The sequence below is a fragment of the Antennarius striatus genome, chromosome 23 (genome assembly GCF_040054535.1).
Source record: "Antennarius striatus isolate MH-2024 chromosome 23, ASM4005453v1, whole genome shotgun sequence".
Classification (NCBI taxonomy): Eukaryota; Metazoa; Chordata; class Actinopteri; order Lophiiformes; family Antennariidae; genus Antennarius; species Antennarius striatus.
Genome location: NC_090798.1, coordinates 11510637 through 11529697, shown reverse-complemented (window position 1 = coordinate 11529697; position 19061 = coordinate 11510637). Strand labels below are relative to the sequence as shown.

Below are 19061 nucleotides of genomic sequence, written 5' to 3'. Positions count from 1 at the left end.
TTTCATTATAGCGGGCATCGCAGATAGGGCTTCAAACAGGGCAGGGGCAGATAAAAAGTTAGGACAAAAGATGATAAATGTCGCAAGCGGGGACCAGAATACAATCTGGCCGCCACGTTGCAGAGATGCTCTAATGGTTTCCCAGCAAGGAAGAAGGGAAGGGGAGGGTGGAGGCAGTGTCGAGATGGCAATGTGATAAATGGGTCCGGGATTGCTGTAACGACTGTAGGCAAGACAAAGAAAAAGAAAAGAGTCATGGAAGGAGGAAAAACGGAGATGACCACGAAATGGAATCTAATTAATCTGGACTTGGTTCCCCCTCCTGACAAATTCAGTGCAGGAGAAGAAGGGGAAGGGAAATTGTTTTTTAGGGACGTGTTCAAGCCCCCCTCCTTCCCCCATTCTTTGCTACCATTCTGCTTTCCGCCCAGGTTGAAAAGGCAAAGGGAGGCATGGGTTCTGACAATGTTCCCTACACCTGTGGAATGATTAATGGTGGAGGACTGGCCTTACATGCTGCAGGGTGGAAATACCTGCCCCCTAAACACCCCGAGGAGAACAATGCTATAAACATAGTTCTTCTAGAACATTAGACAAGTCTGTGTCTAGTAAAAATTATTATCGAGGATCAGGTTCATGACTGTTTCTTATAAAGAACCACAGTCGAACCGGATCGCCGCTAGTTGTTTAACATAAAGACTGCGTTAATGTAAAAAAAAAAAAAAAGCAGTGTGAGAGAAGACAAAGACACCTCCAATGACAGGTAAATAACGCTGCATTAGTGCCAGCATCTGATTCACTGAGATGAATGCTGATGAAAGCTAATTCACATTCACGTACGGAAGGTCGTGCTCGCCCAAGTTTAACCGTTAATTACACACGGATAGAAAGCAGCGTCTATGAGTTTAAAAAAACAACGCTGGGTACCATCGTAAACGTCGCCCATTTGTTGGCTCGGAATCGTGACAAACTATCTCCGCATTACTTTGACCCGATGCGAGAAGAAGAATCAGTCGCTTTGTGTTTCCGTTATGCTAAGCGCGCTAGCTTTTCCAGAATATTCATGAGGATAGCCATCATATCGAGTTAGTACTTAACCTTTGATCAATGTGACGGAACAAATGCAGTCACTGCTCAACATATCACCTCGTGGTACTTGGTGACATCACATCGGTACAGTATTCATTTGTTTTATTGGAATGCTGATGTAGATGCACACTTAAAGCACACGGATGCACTCATCCGGTGGACTAAAGCCCATTACTGCCAGCAAACATTTGCTCTGGTGGCCGGTGCCTTTGTGTACCATCCCACTCTGTCAACGAAGGCTCAGTTTGGCCAAGAGTGAAAAGACTAAGAGGCGAAGCACAACTAACTCTACGAGTCCAAAGGTTGCATTAGCAGTCTCGAAAGGTCTTGTATTGTGAAAGGACATCCTCATCTTAGGCAATAAACCCCCTTTTTTTAAAAACCCAAAGTCCCCGGACGTAGCATTCCATGTAACATTTTCATTTAGATAGTATGAAAAAATATACTAGAGCCCCCCCCCCCCATTATCATAACCGAGATTCTCATGAAGTTATCAGCAATTACGAGCATTTATCTTCCTTTTTATCGGTCGCCTCTTAAGCAACATTTCAAATCATTACCGAGATCATTTCTGTAGATGGAGAAATAGCATTTTGAGCTAATTATCACATAAAAGTAGGATTTTAATAGAAATTGAGGTTATTTCTTAAGAAAAGTATGACATTTTGCTCACTGCGTGTACTTTTTCCTCAATATTATGAATAGAAATGCACCTTAGAACTGCACAGTGTCTGGTTATACCCCCCGTCACTCAGATACATAATCTTCCGATGAATCATTCCCACGTCAAGGAAGAGCTTTTCAAATGTGATCTGAAGCAGTTGATTTCTCTGACTTATTTTTAATGACGTCCCCTGAGGACTGTTGTTTTTGGATCCAAGAGTGACATTAGCACTGTTCGCAAACCAATCGAAATACTCCATCCCGGATATCCACCCATCATCTCGTCTACGTCAAGATACCACCTCTTCGACGAGCTTCAGCATGTTCTTCAGTGGTTCGCAATTAAGCATCCAAAGACCTCCTCCGTAGAGTTATTACATGCGATTCAGTTTTGAGACGTCACTAATATGTAGCTGAAAAATTAAAAACACCAATGCACCGCTAATGTGTCATCCTGGAGGATGGCGTGTCACTCGTTTAAATGAGAAGCAAACAAATTTAAAAAAAGAATATAATAAAGAATAAAATGAACTTTCCTGAGCCCAAAAGCAAAGTTTTGACCACAAGAAACAATCTTAGTAAGTTGTGCTTTGATAATATTGATTGAATCGATTTAAAGCTACTGTATTCTGACATTTCACTCGTTTGCTTGCTTGGGAGGCAAAATCTGGGTGTCTTTACCCCCAAAAACATTAAATTACTACCATTCTGATTCCTCCCTTTGTGATGCATCACTCTTCCCTCTCTGCTACATAAAATTAGTGGTCTGTAAAAGGTCACTTTGGTCCTTAAGTGACTGTTTGTGCTACCTACCCCCCACCCACCCCGGCTAAGCCTCCAGAACAATGGTGCGTCTGAAGCAAATGTGTCTTGATCGTTCAATTAGGGGGATCAAAGTTATGGTTTGGCGCTCCATCTTTTGTCTCTTTTAAAAATAAACTTATCATCATCCGGTCCCCCCACAAGCAGATGATTATATCTCTGTTGCCCATGTCAATCATCGCTTTGCTATTTTCAGCAAAAGGCACAAACAAGTGCTTTAAAAAAAAAAAAAAAAAAGGAAGAATCACACATTTTCAGACCGTCCTTTGAGTTGGTTCTTTACTTTGGTTGTCAATCACCATCTGTCAATCCGAACACATGGGGTCTCAGGTGAGAAATATGCTATTTAGCAACATGCTAGCTGTCTGACATGGGCAGGAGTCAGCTGTTGAGATACATCCATACCAGATTGATAAACTTAACATACTGACTGATTGGGAATTGATTATGTTTTACTGAATTAGGTAATACCTGCAGCATGACTTGCGCCAGGGAAGCCAGCTCTCATCTAGATTGATAGCTTTAGCATGAGCCGGTTTTGCCCGAGAAAACAGCTCAAGGGATACGTCACCTCTCACAACCGGCATCTGTCGGAAATGCCTCGGCCCTACTTATCCATAAAATGAGTCTCTGTCTAAATGTGAGGCGCTGAATCCCTGGAATGATTGCCTACATAATCCATCTGTGCTCCAACGCAGACAAATACGAGGCGACGCCGCGGTCGGATCGCGTGAAATCGTCATGAAATGGGACTGTTGCAAGCAAAAAAAGTGCAATTTTCTTTTAAATAGACTCAGTCAAACGTGCTCCTTACTTGATTTTCTGTTCTAATTCTGCCATCCGTATCTTTTTGATGTCTGCTAAATGCAGAGGAAAAAAACCATCTGCTTTGCAGATTGCGATCTGCAGAAGACACCAGGGTGATGTTTCCTTATCAATCTGGTGAGATGTGCATCCCAATGCGCCGCACATGTATCAAAATCATTGGCGGTAAGCTGACATGGCCAATAAACGTTTATCACTTTTGCCATTTTTAACATCTTTTCAAGTCTGTGCAGCCCCAGTGCGATAACTACTGGCCATTTTTGCTGCAGCACTGCCATTTAATGAATCGTTCCATTGCCTAGTGGATAACAGAATGAACGAATGGTTTCTGTGTTAGTGGCTGCCACTGCCTATCCTATCAGATAATTAACTTTTTGCAAATAGACTGCGCTGACTACCAAACAGAGTAAGCCTCCACAATTAGAATTACTTATCTGTGTTCTCTCTCTCTTTTCCCCCCCCCAGACATTGGAGGAAAAACAAACAAGACAAACAAATCTAAATTTCATACTTCTTACTCGGCTGTTTTCTCTTCAAATGGTCACACTCGACTTGGTTATTTACACACAAATGAACAAGTAATGAATGAAGGGAGATGCAAATGAAGCCTATTGAAATTGAAGCGTCTGGATTATTTTGTACTTTTGACCACCATAACCTAAATCCGGTGTCCTCCTTCGCCGTCATCTGTCGTCTCCGTCCAATCGGATGGAGACGTCTACCACAAAAGGAGGCGTGCTTTTCCTGTGTCTGGCTTTTGCCACAGCGGCGATTTTTAGCTCTGGCTTTTTAAAACACCGGGGTGCCGTTTGAACAAAGCCATCTGTTTGAGTGGGCCATTTTATTAAGTGACAAACCGGATCCCTCTACCTCGCTAATGTGTCCTGTAGGAGACGACGGGGTAGCTTGTGTGTGTCTTGCAAAGAGATAGACAAAGCAAGAAGATGAGTCGAAGAGTTCCCCTTCAAACGCCGCACTGAATACACCACCTGTGATCGTGGAGCTGTAATCTCACAACTGACATGATTCTGCAGTGATGATCGCTCTCTAAGTAACCCCCTTATATTTATTTAATGGAAACAAGAATTTCAAACTGTGCCCAACATATTTATTAATATCTTCCCATGCATGCATGCATGCACATCTGCATGATATGTTGCTCTTGCGAACCTCGGGGGGGGTTTTCCTCTTCCTCCCCTCACCTGTCTTGCACTGAATGTGGGGGGGGGGGGTGCATTAGCCATTCCGTTTGAAGCTGCCGCTCTGGTCTGGGTAGGCAGGAGAAGTGAGTAATACGCCTCACGCCTCGCCGGGGTTAAAGGAAATTCCCATCGGAATATGATTTTCGTAACCTCTGTCGCCTGGACTGAATGTTCAAGGAAGGTGATTTATGTATTAGAGAATATAATACACCGTCGCTGCCCTTGAAGCCTTGTTCTAAATGATTGTGGTCTTTAAGCAGTTTGAATCAAAATAAGAGACAAAACTGCCTAATCCCAGTTGCCCTTCTGTTTCGGGTACTTCCCTTTAGGGTGGTTTATCCTGTTTCTTTGGGGGATTTGTTACTAGTTGTAGCAGCAGGTTTGCATTGTTGGAAGTAAAACAGTACCTTCATGTTTCAAGGGATTCCCACGCAAACCAAGAATCAGGTTTGATATCTGGCAGGAGAGAAATCCACTACCGTTACCATGACGTAACAGATCGACTGATGACCTGACGATCGCCGCCCCATTTTTTCGGAGAAAGATTTCAACGTCTCATTATTCAAGTCAAGAAGGTCGAGTCAAAAAAAGAGGGGGTTGGGGTTAAGAAGAAGAATCAGTATTAATGTGAACATTATACCGAAGAGAATTTCAAAGGGCGGAGGAAGGTGAACGATCACGTTATGAAACTCACTATACGCGACGAGCCGCACGATGCAATAAAACCTCTGCAGCGAATTAACGCACTATTGCTGATCCAATAATTAACAATCATTCAGGGGCCTTATCCCTTTTCGAGTAATCACTAATTGCAACAAGAATTTCAGTTTCCATTTAAGACAAGATTACCGATGAGCATGCAATGCAAATCAGCCACCAGTTCCAATTAAGCTCCGATTCCTTTCTGTCTTTGTAGCGAGGCCCTTTGTGAGCACGTACAATGTGGAATTTGTTTCCTCTGCATTACAAAAGACAAAAATTTTTATCAAAATGCTGCAGATAGAGAGCTGTGTAGTGCCCCAAGAAAACGGTTCATGTTTGTGTTTGTTCCATTGATTAGTATGCACGGATTATCTTCCTCCTTCTCCCCCCCCCCCCAAACCCACTACGTTCTCGCATTGTTTGTCCGTCTGTTTGTTTGTCTCAGTAACAACAGTCGGTTTTTCTAAACGGTCAGATGTTTCCGAATGCCGTATGGGCAGTTAATTAATCTATAGAGAGGGTTTTTCACATCCACAATCCCTCTGCGCCGTTCATTCAAATGCTATGTTGATATTGCATCAACAGACTCTCAGAATATTTAAACCATTTCATAATTTCCGAGGGGTTGTTTGCACATATACTCGACTACTTTTCACCCTTCCCCATCATTAGTCACCCATTTCGGTTCCCATTTGCGCCACTTCCTGTCATCGTGACAATTTATCAATATTGCAGCGCTAAAATGCTGACGCTCGAAGATGTCGACTGAGGCTAATGGCATCTTTAAATGCTCCTTTCTTCCAACCGTATGTCCAAATGGAGTGGGGTATTTGCAGACCGCCACCCAATGTGTTAGGATTAATTATCGCCCTCGACAACCTCACCTCACCCAGCAAGTTAAAGATTCAGAGAGGAAATGGCCCCTTTCATGCAAATTAAATTGAATATGTCAGTCAGTGTAATTGTGAAAAGCAAGCTGTCTTGGACTTGTGTCTGCGCCGAATAGAGGGTCCGACCGAAAGTGGGTTTTATTAATGTTCCCTCTCCGCTCTTTGATTCATGCTCTTTAATGGCTCAGCAGATCAAACCTAAGTCTCTTGTGGAATCCTGATGACTTGAAATGTTTTGGCCATTATGAGCAAAAAGCAGACTCTGATCTATTGGAGAAAAAGTATTTAAATGCAGTGTCTGGCTGTTAGTTAAGCCGATATCAAACAAGCTCACAATGAATGCCCCCGACCCCGACGACCAGCGAGATCGACGACGACGATCACAAAGCGATATGATTGCGGTCTGCCATCGATAGATGATAAAAGTTTGCTTGAGAAAAGGAGACTTTTTAACTGGCTGACGAATGAATCTAGCAAAGAATTTTGAAATACTCTCTAAAAATGTGTTTCTTTTGTTCAGGTTTGGATTTCAATTAAGAAATCCAGTGAGGACAGATTGTCGTAATACTTTTTTATATAACGGCATTACATGAATTTTTTTTTAAAAAGATTTGAAAAAAAAAAATCAAAAAAACTTCACCTGAGCAAACCAGATATGTCGATGACATTCTACTGCATGTCAATGCCTGATTTAAAAGAACACAAATACATTGGAGGTGTTGTATACCATATCAATCAATCAATCTATACTTATTAATGATTAATAAAGCGAGTGGATGCTGAAATACCTCTTCCTTTCAGTGACAGGGATTGTATACAAGTTGACACAGTGACCTCCAGGGACTCGAGCCCGTATCAATAACCTTTCAGCTTCGGAGAGGCTTTGCACTTCTCCATTATTTACCAATGACAGCTTAGCATTCGATTAGCGGGCGCCTAGCGGGAATGTTTGATTACAGAGCGAAGAAATGGCTTTCTTATAGCGTGTGTGCCGTCATTTGAAGGCAAAAAGGTTTCTTAGTGGTGGCGTGAGTTTGACGGCGGTTTGTTCGTAGACAATATATTATTTTTCTCTGTTGTCGAGGCAGCGAGTCGCGGCATTGTCCCAAAAAAAAAAAAACAAAAAACGGAGCTTTCAATCAGCCTTTGTCTACCTGAAGCCGTACCGGGAGTCGACCAAAATAGATGTTTGTTGGCGGCAGACCTAAAATGGGGATATGATGGCGATATCAGCGGCCATGTCTGTGAAAACACCATTACCTCCATGTCACGCCTCAATCACTCCCCATTGTGCGCTGCCCCCACCCCCACCACCACCACCACCACCACCTCCAGTGCTGATCTCCCCTACATGTCCTGGCAGTCTATCACAGCCGGCGTAGGGCGACACGTCAAGCCGTAATGGATGGCCCCTGGAGCGAAAACATCCACAATAGCATATCAATTACACATCAGCGTCCCCCCCCCGTGGCGCGATGCCAAGGTGCGCCACGCCCCAGCTAAGTCAATGAGATCAGGTACACGTGCAGATATATAATGTGCTTTTTACCGCGGAGTGTCAACCCGGCTACTCACCTGTCAGATCTGACAGCCGGCGAAGGCGGGAGAGATCATGACAAATGCGGTAAACGCGGTAAATGCGTGGATTTACTCGCGTGCGCAGTCGTACGTGATCGCATGCGTGCCACGGCGCCATCGGATGATGTTTCCGACTCATGGAAGCCCAACTGCTAGCCTGTTTATCTGATCGCCCCTTTTTGATTGCTGACCGCACGTCTCACGCGACCTCTCGGCGAATCCCGCAGGTCAATTTGTCCCTCGCTCAGTGCCGCCGACGCCGCTGCCGCCACCCCTGCTGGGTGCTACAATCTGGATCTGGGGGGAGGGGGGAAACCGGTACACACATGAGCAAAGCCACATTCTCACACACACTCACACACACACGAGGTGGTTCAGATGGTAGGCATTACCGCAGCTGTGTGGCCTCTCGTGGCGTGCTGAAGTGATTGATAAAAGGCAAACAGTTGCTCTGTAGGGAGACAGATGGGGTGATCCCCCCCCACTGACGCCGGCACTCCAGCTTCAGAGGAAAATGCTGAGAGGTTCTGATGTAGCACTGAGACATTATCACTGGGAATAGAAGTCTAGCAATCAAACTCCGGCCAGGGAGAGATAGCTCGATTCTGATTTTTAGTATTTCGCCAGAAAGGACGGGAAAGGACAATAACCAAATGATGGGCAATGTCCGACGCCACTACCGAGACTCAAGAGACCAATTGGGAGCGACAGGATGTCCGCAATGCGAGGACACTGTCAGGTGTGTCTTTCGCACAACCGCCGTTCCAACGGCGGTGGTTTTCCAGAGATTAGTGGCGTCTGCTTCTGAACCAGTTGGTCTGAAATGGTTGGAAAATGTTCGCCCCGTGTTATTAGAAACACGTCATCCGTCAGCGAAACAGCTTGTTAGGTCGGCGACCGTTAACGCGGAAACGACACGTGTAGCGTTAGCCTGCCATCGCTTCATCACGTAGAGTGAAGGCAAAGGGAAAAGCGTTCCGTCTTCTGCATACCGTGACTGGTTTTGTAACTAAAATATTTTCATTTTATTTTTTCCATCTACATTCGCAGCCTTGACACAACTGGTTGACGTTGAAACCCACTTTTTCTCGCTACATTTCAAAACTGACATCCCAAGAATTCCTCCCTCAGAAGGCCTCATTGATCCATGAGATGAAATTTAGGAAACAGATATGCACAAATACCTTCAGGGTTAGGGATAAATGCCCCCCCCCCCCCCAAGACCTCTGTCCTTTAACTGATCCCGACCGCCGATTTCCATTCGCACAATAAAGTTGGTACAATCTCCTGCCTTGACCTCCAAAGACAATCCTCTCAGCGGCCACATACTGAAATCTGCAAACTTTATTCCTTTCTGTTGCGCGTGGTTTCTTAAAAAAAGATTAATTGCCTCTGTTTGCTCACTAAATATTTTTTATCTCTTCTTGTTCCTGTCTTTCTCCAGCGCCACCAAAGTTTTTAAGAACTCCCAATGACCAAACAGGCGTGCAAGGAGGGGTGGCGTCCTTTATCTGTCAAGCTACAGGAGACCCACGGCCGAAGATTGTGTGGAACAAGAAGGGGAAGAAAGTCAGCAACCAGAGATTTGAGGTATTAGGTCTATTGTTCTGATGTAAAATGCTCGACAAAATTGGAATGCTTCAGCTCTGCTTCGCTTGCACATAATCCATCGCTTGCTTTTTCAGCCCTGACTTGCCACCACGCATTAGCGGGGGGGTGCTCCGAGAATCATGCCGGCCCGGGCGATCAAACACAATTTTTTTTTTAATGACGCGAGCGCACAAAAGATCTGGGTGCAGATTTCCGTTTAAATAAAAGATACAAGCGATCGGCTTGGGGAGGGGAAAAAAAACAACCCGGCGCCCCAGATACCTACATTAACACCACGCTGTCACGTTTGCCAGATTTATGTTAAGCGAATGGGGATTTCATTTGGAAACATCCTTTTGCTTTGTGGCATCTTTATCTAAATGCATGCCCCCCCCCCCCTCCCCCCATCCCTACTACCAACACACACCCCCCCCCCCCTTGTGACTTTGGCTGAAGCTTTCATTCCTGGTCAGCTTTAATCTGCAACCCATGAGAAATAACACATCATCGCAGAACCCTGATAAGATTTCTATTAATTTATGTGTCAGTCCTCGGGACTATCATGGTGTCACCCCCGCCCCCCCAACCCACTTCTGCTCGGGTTACCATATTTGCCTGCTACTGCACGGCGGCGATAGCTTTTACATCACTTAGAAACCCCCCCCTTACCCCCCATCCCCTTCCTTCCCCCGCCCCTCCTTTGCATTTCATAACCACAGAAATCTAATCTTATCAGAGTTCATCGCGTTTGCATCGCACGTTGCTCTGAATGCTAACACGACTTTTTATTCCCCCCTGGTTGCTTAGCTGCCACCATTCCGCTGCAATTCAATCACGCGCTGGCGCCTCATCTTCTAACAAAAACCCATTTCCTCCTTGAAGTCTCACAACTTCCTCTCTAATTTACCTTTTTCGCTTTGACGAAGGAAGGAAGCTTCTTTCTTTCTTTCTTCCTTTCTTTTATTTCAAGGCAATCACCTGCTGTCAGCTTGAATGCCATCGCCGCTGCTTTGCTTGGCCAATGAAATGTTGAAGTGTATAATGTTAACTAACACGTGCGCATATATATTTTAACTCCAAAAATGTCCATAGGCCTATGTGTGTTGTGTGTGTGTGCGCGAATGTGTGTGATGCCGATTTCCCAGGCCTGTATTTATTAAAATCTACCTCTATGCTTAAAAGAGATTGAGTTATGACACAGGCTTTCTAAAATCAGTGAGTATACAACATTTAGCATGCAAAAAAAAAAAAAAAAAAGCTGAATAAGCTACAACAAACACCTGTTTGTGAGCATTTTATGTGTCGTTCGTTCAATACAGTCGTTCCCTGTCTTTCGTACCGCTTACCTCACACCCCCCCCCCCATGGTACAACTGTCCTCAACCGTTAATCAAGCCACTTTTAACTGTTTGTGCTTGTTTCTGTCCCATCGACACGATCAGTGTGCCGCATTTCCCAAAGAATAGAGTGTTAACTTTAAGAGTGGGTTTGAAATTTGTATATACGACTTGATATCAGAGCAAAAACGCGAGTAAAAAAAAAAACCCCAAAAGGATCAAAGGTAACCTTCCCCCATTCTTAAAGTTAGTCAGCCTCATCAGTTCTTTTACTGCACAGAGTTAATCTGCACAATTAATCTGCACAGTTAATCTAGACCATTTGCTCGACATCTGAGCATAAAAGTTCATGACGTTGGGAAATTTAAATTTCCCAGTTTTGGATAACTAAAGTCTATCTTATCTTGTATCATATCTTATCTTATGACGTATTTTCAGTAACTTGAAATAAAAAATGAGATTTCTACCAATGGAAATTTACTGAAGTCACTATTTCTACATACTCAGGACATACCCACAATGCTCACGACTCTCTAAAACACCAACCCACAGCAGCTTTGTTTGTCATAGGAAGCACATCGTGTCACCATCAAATGTCCTCGATGTCTATATTTATCTGTCTGTTGAAGGTCCCTCATCTGTTGTGAACCAAAAAAATCTCCTTTAACATTATCTTGTCTCTCGCACCTGCAGGTGATTGAGTTCGATGACGGCTCCGGTTCAGTGCTAAGAATTCAGCCGTTGCGCACGCCCCGAGACGAAGCCATATACGAATGCGTCGCCTCCAACAGTGTTGGAGAGACGAGCGCTACCACCAGACTCACTGTTTTACGTGGTAGGTCTACCTCGACAGCCCCGCCTCCCCCAAAAGAAAACACACATATACACAACCATCATGTTTGGTTTTCTACCATCTGAACCAGGTAAGAATGCTCTCGATCCGTCTTTTTTGCTTCTCGTTGTGGCGCCGCACAGTCGTACCCGTTTAGGGGCATCTGGTTACACTCACGTTGTGTCTTCTAACTCGATAAGATTTAGTCCATTAGCCGTTAAGCCAAGTAACTTTCCATCTCTAAGTGACTTAAGTCATTTGCATACATATCCCTGACACAATAATTAAGATGCCAGTTAAATTATGCAAATAACCATCCATTCCGAGGCCTGCAGCCGTTTAATGGAAAGCTCAGCAATAATTTTCAAATCATTCATTTTTCATCTCCACGCTTTGATATCCGTTTGACCGCGCGCAAAATAACGTGCCGCGTTATCGTGTTACGTGGGGAATGCGGGGGGGGAGGGGAATGCTTTGTGTTCTTGTTTCGGGGTTACCTCAATGCCGTCGTCTCTCAGGGACCGTCGTTATTAGCTGGCAAAAGAAAAAAAAAAAAAACACGTGTAGCGCACCAGACAGGAAAGGTCAGCCGCTTCTGTTTTCGCCACGGCGCCCTCCAGTGGGAGTGGAAGTCAGGCGACACATATCAAATTAGTTGACAGCACCCCCTTTTATAATAAGCACCCGATTTTATCTTGATTACACAAAACATTTCATTCAAAGGCAAATATGTGTGGCCCCTGAGCTCAAAAAGGCTGCTTAATATCTCTCTAAAACATGACTTCCTCGGCTGCGGGGGGAGAAAATGGCATTAGAATAAGGTTTCGGGGAGCCTCAATACATTCCATTATGTGCAAAAATTGCACATCATGGCTAATGAGTTCCTATTGAGAGAGGGCACTTCCATCCTATATAAATTAATAAAAAAGTCTCTGAAGCCACCCTCCCCACTTTATATCTCACCGGTGAGCCAACAAAAGGCCGTCTCCAGATGCCGATTGAAAGACAAGGTGGCACGTTCCCATGCAGCTATCTGCTGTTTACACTGAGCACAAAAGCGAGCGTGCACACGTGCGCGCTCGCTTGTGATATCGTTCACGTTTCCTACCGGTCTCCAGATCGTGGAGTGGTGCGGAGTACAGGAGCCGCTCTCCTCTCCCAGCTCCGTGGCCGAGCATTAGCATGTTTATTACCATTTCCATTTTTGCTCCTCTGCTGGCTCTCCCTTTTTCCCTGTCAATTTATTGAAGGCGAGAGGAGGCGTATCGCGGACCAAAATAAATATAAAACAGGAAGCAGCCTTTCATTCCTTGGCTTTTGGTGCAAATACAAATATGTGCTCCCTGTCCAAATGGAAAGTAGTGGAATTGTTAGTAATTTATGTAATTATCTACAAGATATTTATGGCAGCGTGTTGAATTCTTTCTGCTTTGTATGACTTTCCATTCAACCTATGCCCAACTCAAGCATTGAAGAAATAACCATAGGTAAAATAATATTAGTCAAGGGCTGAATTGGATACGACAAAACATCTGTTTAGTGACTTTAAGGATGTTTCATCAAACCCTAAACACAAATCCAGATTCAACCTGATGGGCATCAGGGAAGAGTCGACAGACCGTCCAGTCTTTCCTTCGAGATGTCGACCGACTGACTTCCTCTCTTCCAGTATGACAATGGTTTCCCACTCTCCTGAAGAAGTGTGCCGTACTGTATGAGGAAACGCAAGGTTACCTCAAGGATGCTGCATGCATTATTTAGGATAAAAAGCTTACTCCTTCCAAAAAGACTTCATAAGGTGCCATAAGTGTTGGCACTGATGACTTGCTACTCATCATTTAAACTGTAGTTGGAGAAAAGAAAAAAGAAAATCTTCTCGTTTTGGGGAAACTCATACAAGTGCTTGATGCGGTATTTGAAAGACGCACGGTTAGGAAAACAGCAAAGAGACACTACAGCAGGACTAATACATATAAAGTGACTGTTAGTTTACTTCATTTGGGCTCCAATGGTCTGTGGAAATGGCTGCAAAGCATCTGTTGAGGAAAAGCTCACCACGGGGGGGCGATGCCTAATTCCACGGAGGGGCAGGACATTGTTGTAATTGCCATGCCATGAAGACTTGAGGTGACAAATCCAAACTAAGGGAGGATATTAGTATTCAGATGGTCCTTTAACTTGATGGGAAGCACCATTAGTAATGAACTTCCAGGCTTAGAAAGGAGATTTGCATGAAAGGCCGATCCTGAAGCGTAATGATGTTCCGAGTTAAATCTGCCAGGCATCGGCCTGAAGTATGGATTTTTTTTTTTTTTTTTTGCTCTGATTAACTACAGGACGACCCAACTCATACGCGACTCGTGTCTTTGAATTAAGGACGTCTTGATTCGGGTCGTAATGGAGAATGACAGGGCTGAAGAAAGGAAAAGCAGCGGCGCATTTCGAGTGTCACGGCCGGAATGTTGAATTCGCTCAAGTGCTATTTGATCTAATTTATGAATAACGCCTCAATGAGAGGTTTTTGCCTGTGAAAGCGTTCCCATGGAGGATCTCCAACGAGTATATCCGTCACTGCAAATATTAGTACAGCTGGATTTTCTTCTGGATGCTTGCAAATATAATTAAACAAAAAAAAGAAAGACAAGGAAAATGAGTCCAGCTTTGCCTCACAGGGTGCAGAGTCCACTGGCAGCAAAATGATGTGTTGGATTTGAGGGCTCCAGTTCATGATTCAGGCATGATTAAGGATTTATATTGCATCCTCATACTCCTATTATGCTGTCAACAGCCATTTCCTGCCCCCCCAACCTCCTCCTCTCCACACACACACACACACGCACACAGACAAGTGTGCAAACTTATGCAGCTGTGCACAACTTGACAGTGGGAGCGGAAAATGGGAAACTGCTCTCCTGTGACGGAAAAACAGAATGCATCATTTCCATTTGTATGGAATAGCGCGATGGCACAGTCAAAGCCATGTAGCCAAGACAGATCTTTCCACATGCACTGAAAGGGCCGCTACACAATCAGTGATTATTCATAGACAATGCATTCAATCCGCTCTTTGTTATTGTTGTGAGAAAAATGGTCTCCGCACTTAATAAAACACACCAAAAGCCTGCCTGATTTATATTCCAAGCGGCGTTCCCTGATCTCCATAGGATGATGCTCAAAGTAAACTCCGCTGGCGAAACCTGTAGAAAAAAATGTGAGCAGCAACTGATAGGAATAATTTAAAAAACGTACGTTAATACTCATTGCCTGCCGTCATTTTTCATCCTGGGCGCCGTTTTTCCCGATGCATAATGCCTTTCCTTTGGAAGTGCGGAGTGATAGATGAACAAAAGGCGCTCCGCATGCTCACATTGCTTAGCAAGATAAATGCTGTGTCAGCTTGTCTCGGGACTGCCGGAGCAAGGGATGCAAAAAGGGGGGATGAAGCGAGTGACCATTGTAAGTTACTGTTCCTGAGATCAGTACTCGAGAATATAGAATAAAAAATGAAAAAAAGAAAAAAAGAGGGAGATTGAGGATCCAGCAGCCACCATACAATTATCTGGTTTGCTAGCAGGAGCTCTATAGATGGTAAGACCTGGTTGGCCACACGGAACGCTCAATTCTGCTCGGAAAACACATTCTTCTCCAAAAATGGAGCTGCTGACTCGCCGTGGGAGGTAAAGTCTTTTGTTAAATACAAAATGAAGGTATTCCAAACTGCTTAAAAAGCCACTTTTAGGTGGAAACACCTTTAATTTGACCATATCCTTGTACATTATGTGGCCTATTACGTTTTTTGACAAGGTTTCCCACATGTCAGGAAGTAATTTATTTGAACTTGCAGGACATTTTTCTCCGACACAGACATGTTTTTCTCTCCCAAGTATGCGAGGATAAGCTTCAAAGACCATCAACTATCTTCATGGCCATTAGATATGTCATAAAATATCCATAGGCAGAGTTATTGCTTGGGATATGGCCAATACCGACTTGATGCCTCTCTCCTAACTTTCACTCTCTCATACGTCGCAAAAATGGAGCGCCTGCTGACAAGTTATTCATTATTGTAATTAAAAAGACGGAGTTGACTGTCCTCACAGAAATCGATCTTGTCTCAGATATAATTACCCCCCCCCCCCACCATGATGGTCCTTATACATTACCATGTTGTTAATTGTGGGAACCAATCAGTATCTGGATAGTATGTAGGATGATTTAAGGGAAAACCGCCGCCAACGTAATGGATGTTAGAGTTTATAGTCTGAGTAATGCCTGGGAAAAAGTCTCAAAGTCACAAAGGTGAACTCTTATGATTGATAAGTCTAGTTGCTCACTATTAGTTTGACTCAAATTAAACACAGCTTCTTGAATTAATAATTATTGATTCAAACAATTTTTTTTTCCTGTTGTTCTTCTTCTTACCCTCCCCCTTGGCCTGCCCTCCGCGCTGACCTCACATTACCGGCAACGCTATACCATGATGAAATGGACTTCAGCAGTTAATAAACATTTTGGCATTGATAAATGTTCCTTTGCGAATCAATACCTTCGATCTTCGAATCATAAGTGCGCACATTCATATGCACGTGTGTGTGTGTCGCGTCAAAATAAACCAGAGTGATGGTCTTCAGCTGCACTGGTAGTCAAGGGATGGCGATGTTAGCTTGATCTTTGCTACAGTCTCAAGGAATTTCCTTTCCAGACTGCAGGGTCGTTCGTAACATCAAACGATCGAGACATTTTAAGATGTAAAGTCTATTTTTATGTCACAACCAAACAATGTGGAATGAGCTATAATGCTAAAAATGGATTTTTAGTCGTAATTATAGCTGTAAATACTTTACATCCTGCACAGTAAAGACAGTCTCAAAAGACAAATGGCATATTTTATGGCTACGAAAAGGAAACGGGGGCCAAACCATCCTAAAATTATAATTGCACGTTACTTTAGCTGCAAACCCATCTGTCAAATCTCATATGTGGCCTCAGCATAGCCATTTCCATTATGGAATAATGCAGCCAACTGCCTGCTGCGACATCCATTGGTTCTCAGTCACTTTTGGGTTGAATGCATGTCTGCTAAATTTGAAAGGCCTGATATAACCCCATTTTCCATTAGGGCTCTTTGAGAGACAAGAAGTTCTCCCTGCATGACGTTAGCAAGCATGAATAATCTCTATACTCCCCTCTCTTGTAGCAAGCTTTTAACTGTATCAATAATTGAAATGGATGGTGTTAGGTTTTCCCCTTTTTTGGGCAAAAGAGTCGATTTCCCCAAACGTTTAGAGCTTATTTGCCCGGCGATACTCTGTTCAAGTGGTTTAGTCTCAGCCCGTACCGTGAAGATACCTGGTAGCCTTGCCCACAAAGAACTCAAGGTGATTGAAGAGCAGAGGACTTTTGTGGTAGACGTTTTCTTCCGGTTTTCTAACGAATACGTGAAGGGTCTTGAAACTTTCCAAAGATTTGAGACTGGCAACAAAAACAAGTAAACCAGCCGTTTGATCAAACTGACCTCCCTGCGTCTGAATGGAAGCTACATGAAGGTTAATGAAGCAAGTCAATGTCTCACAGTCTTGCCTTCTGTCTTTGTTTCCTGCCCGATAGGAAGACTCACCTGTTCACCGACACTCTCCTTAGTCTGCTTCGGCTCCAAGTTCTGGCCGTTATCATCTTATCTTTAGATGATTCAACAATGACTTTACTTAAACATAAGCCTTTTACAACTTTAAGCCATTAAGCAACATATTGTCTTTCCAAGTTGGTGGTAAAAGGGTAAATATACGATGAACGAGTCTGAATAAAAACGACATATGGGCTAAGCTTTAATAAGACAGGAGTATCAGGGAATTGAGGCATCTCTAAGGAGATGGTACCGTGTGGTTCTTTGTATATTCCCTGCCACATTGTCTTTATTTATGAATGCATAATGCCCTCAAGACGATCGAATGTGCGCTGATGGACTGTTTAAAAAATAAAACCAAGCGTCTTGGTAAAGGTACGTCTCAAGGAGTTGAGAGAATAAACGACATTCATTTTAGCTTTATGTTTGACAAATAGCTCAAAGCATTGTCAAATAGTTGTCTCTCTCCCTCTCTCCTTTTGAATATTAATAATAATAATAATAACGGGGGAAAAAATGCTGATGGCAGATAAGATGACAAGAGAAAAAGTTATTTCTTCCTTCCCCAACTCTAAATAAATGGGGCGCTGTTTTCTGGAGTTAATGGAATCATTGCTCAAGGTAACAACCAGCAAATGGAATATGCAAAGTGAAATCCGGTAGAGGGGTGCGAAGGACAGAAGGGAAAGGAGGTGGGAGACAGACAAAGAAAGATTAAGAGAGATTATTTAACATGGGGCATCTTTTTAAAGCCCCAGATGAGCCTTTGACGGAATCGGGAGGGGCGAATCCGGCGATAAAGGCGAACGCCAAAGACAAAGGCAGCGAGACAAGAGAGGTGCAGGTGGGGGCGATCTCTCTCTCTGTCTCTCCACCTCCTCCCTTGGTGATGTTTACAGTACATCTGGCTGAGCTGACATGTAGTCGGTAAAGCACGAAAGAAGTGGGGTGGGGGGGGAGGCATCTGAGCGTAAACGGAGCTTTGAGCCTGGCGTCTTGCCTGCCTTTCTGCTTGCCCAGCCAGGCCTGCAGTAGGAAGGCTCCTCTCTTCGCCCTTCCTGCCTCATCTCTCCCATTCATCTCTTTACCCCATCCATTTTAGCGTTACCCCTAAGGGGGCATCCGACACTAACGCTCGCGCTTCACTTTCATGCTCTTCCTCCCGCTCCCTTCGCTTATGTTGTAAATGGCGGAATATCACAGCTAATCCGTCATGTTTATGAATGACATGGGGCCTAGGGAGAGGTTGGGGCGCCTCGCCAGGAGTGGCGTACATCTCTGTTGCGTGCCCTCTGCTTGGCTGATCCAATCTGCCCCAGTAGCGACGGCCATAAAGAATGTCTATGAGAGATGGCAGGCTGGAGGATTGAGAATAGTTCTGATTGTTCATCTGTGAAGGTTTTTTTTTTTCCGAGGGAACAGGCCTTAAGATAAATAGATGGACTGTACAACGGTTCCCTCATAATCTCAGGCATTAGGCGAGGGTTGTTGGGGGTTTTTTTTAAATGGCAAATAAGCAGCATTCAATTAATTACACAATCTCAAAGGGGATTTATGGAGGAAACAATCAGCGCAGGGCAAGGGGGAAGTAGATGCCATTTTTCACCGAGACAGGGTGCCGTGAACCTCAGGTTATGAGAGCCCTCCACGCCTTCACCTCCCTCCTCCTATAATTCGTTCCAAGGTTCATCATCACAGGAGTTTTAAGGAACACACTGGATAGTATTTCACAAGCCATTCCTATTTTTCCCTGCTTTAGGCAACGTGGGTGTAATAAAATTTTAGTGGGTACTAGATGGTCCGTCGTTGTCCGCCCTCGGGTTTTAGCAGTTTTCTCAAAGAGCCTGTATTTGTTCAGCAAATTACCGAACTGCCTTTCAGAGCTCCCTTTTAGAGGCACCAAGCAAGT

The 19061-nt window shown here is 44.0% G+C and overlaps 1 protein-coding gene across 4 annotated transcripts in view; it reads left to right on the top strand.

The window, feature by feature from the left end:
* Positions 1-19061, top strand: part of LOC137590866 (receptor-type tyrosine-protein phosphatase delta-like) — a 109697-nt gene that overhangs the window by 40709 nt on the left and 49927 nt on the right. For all 4 annotated transcript variants that reach the window (XM_068308684.1, XM_068308682.1, XM_068308683.1 and 1 more), the window contains exons 3-4: positions 9216-9361; positions 11391-11532. In XM_068308684.1, the coding sequence (XP_068164785.1) occupies positions 9216-9361; positions 11391-11532 (288 nt within the window). The remainder of the gene's footprint in view (positions 1-9215; positions 9362-11390; positions 11533-19061) is intronic.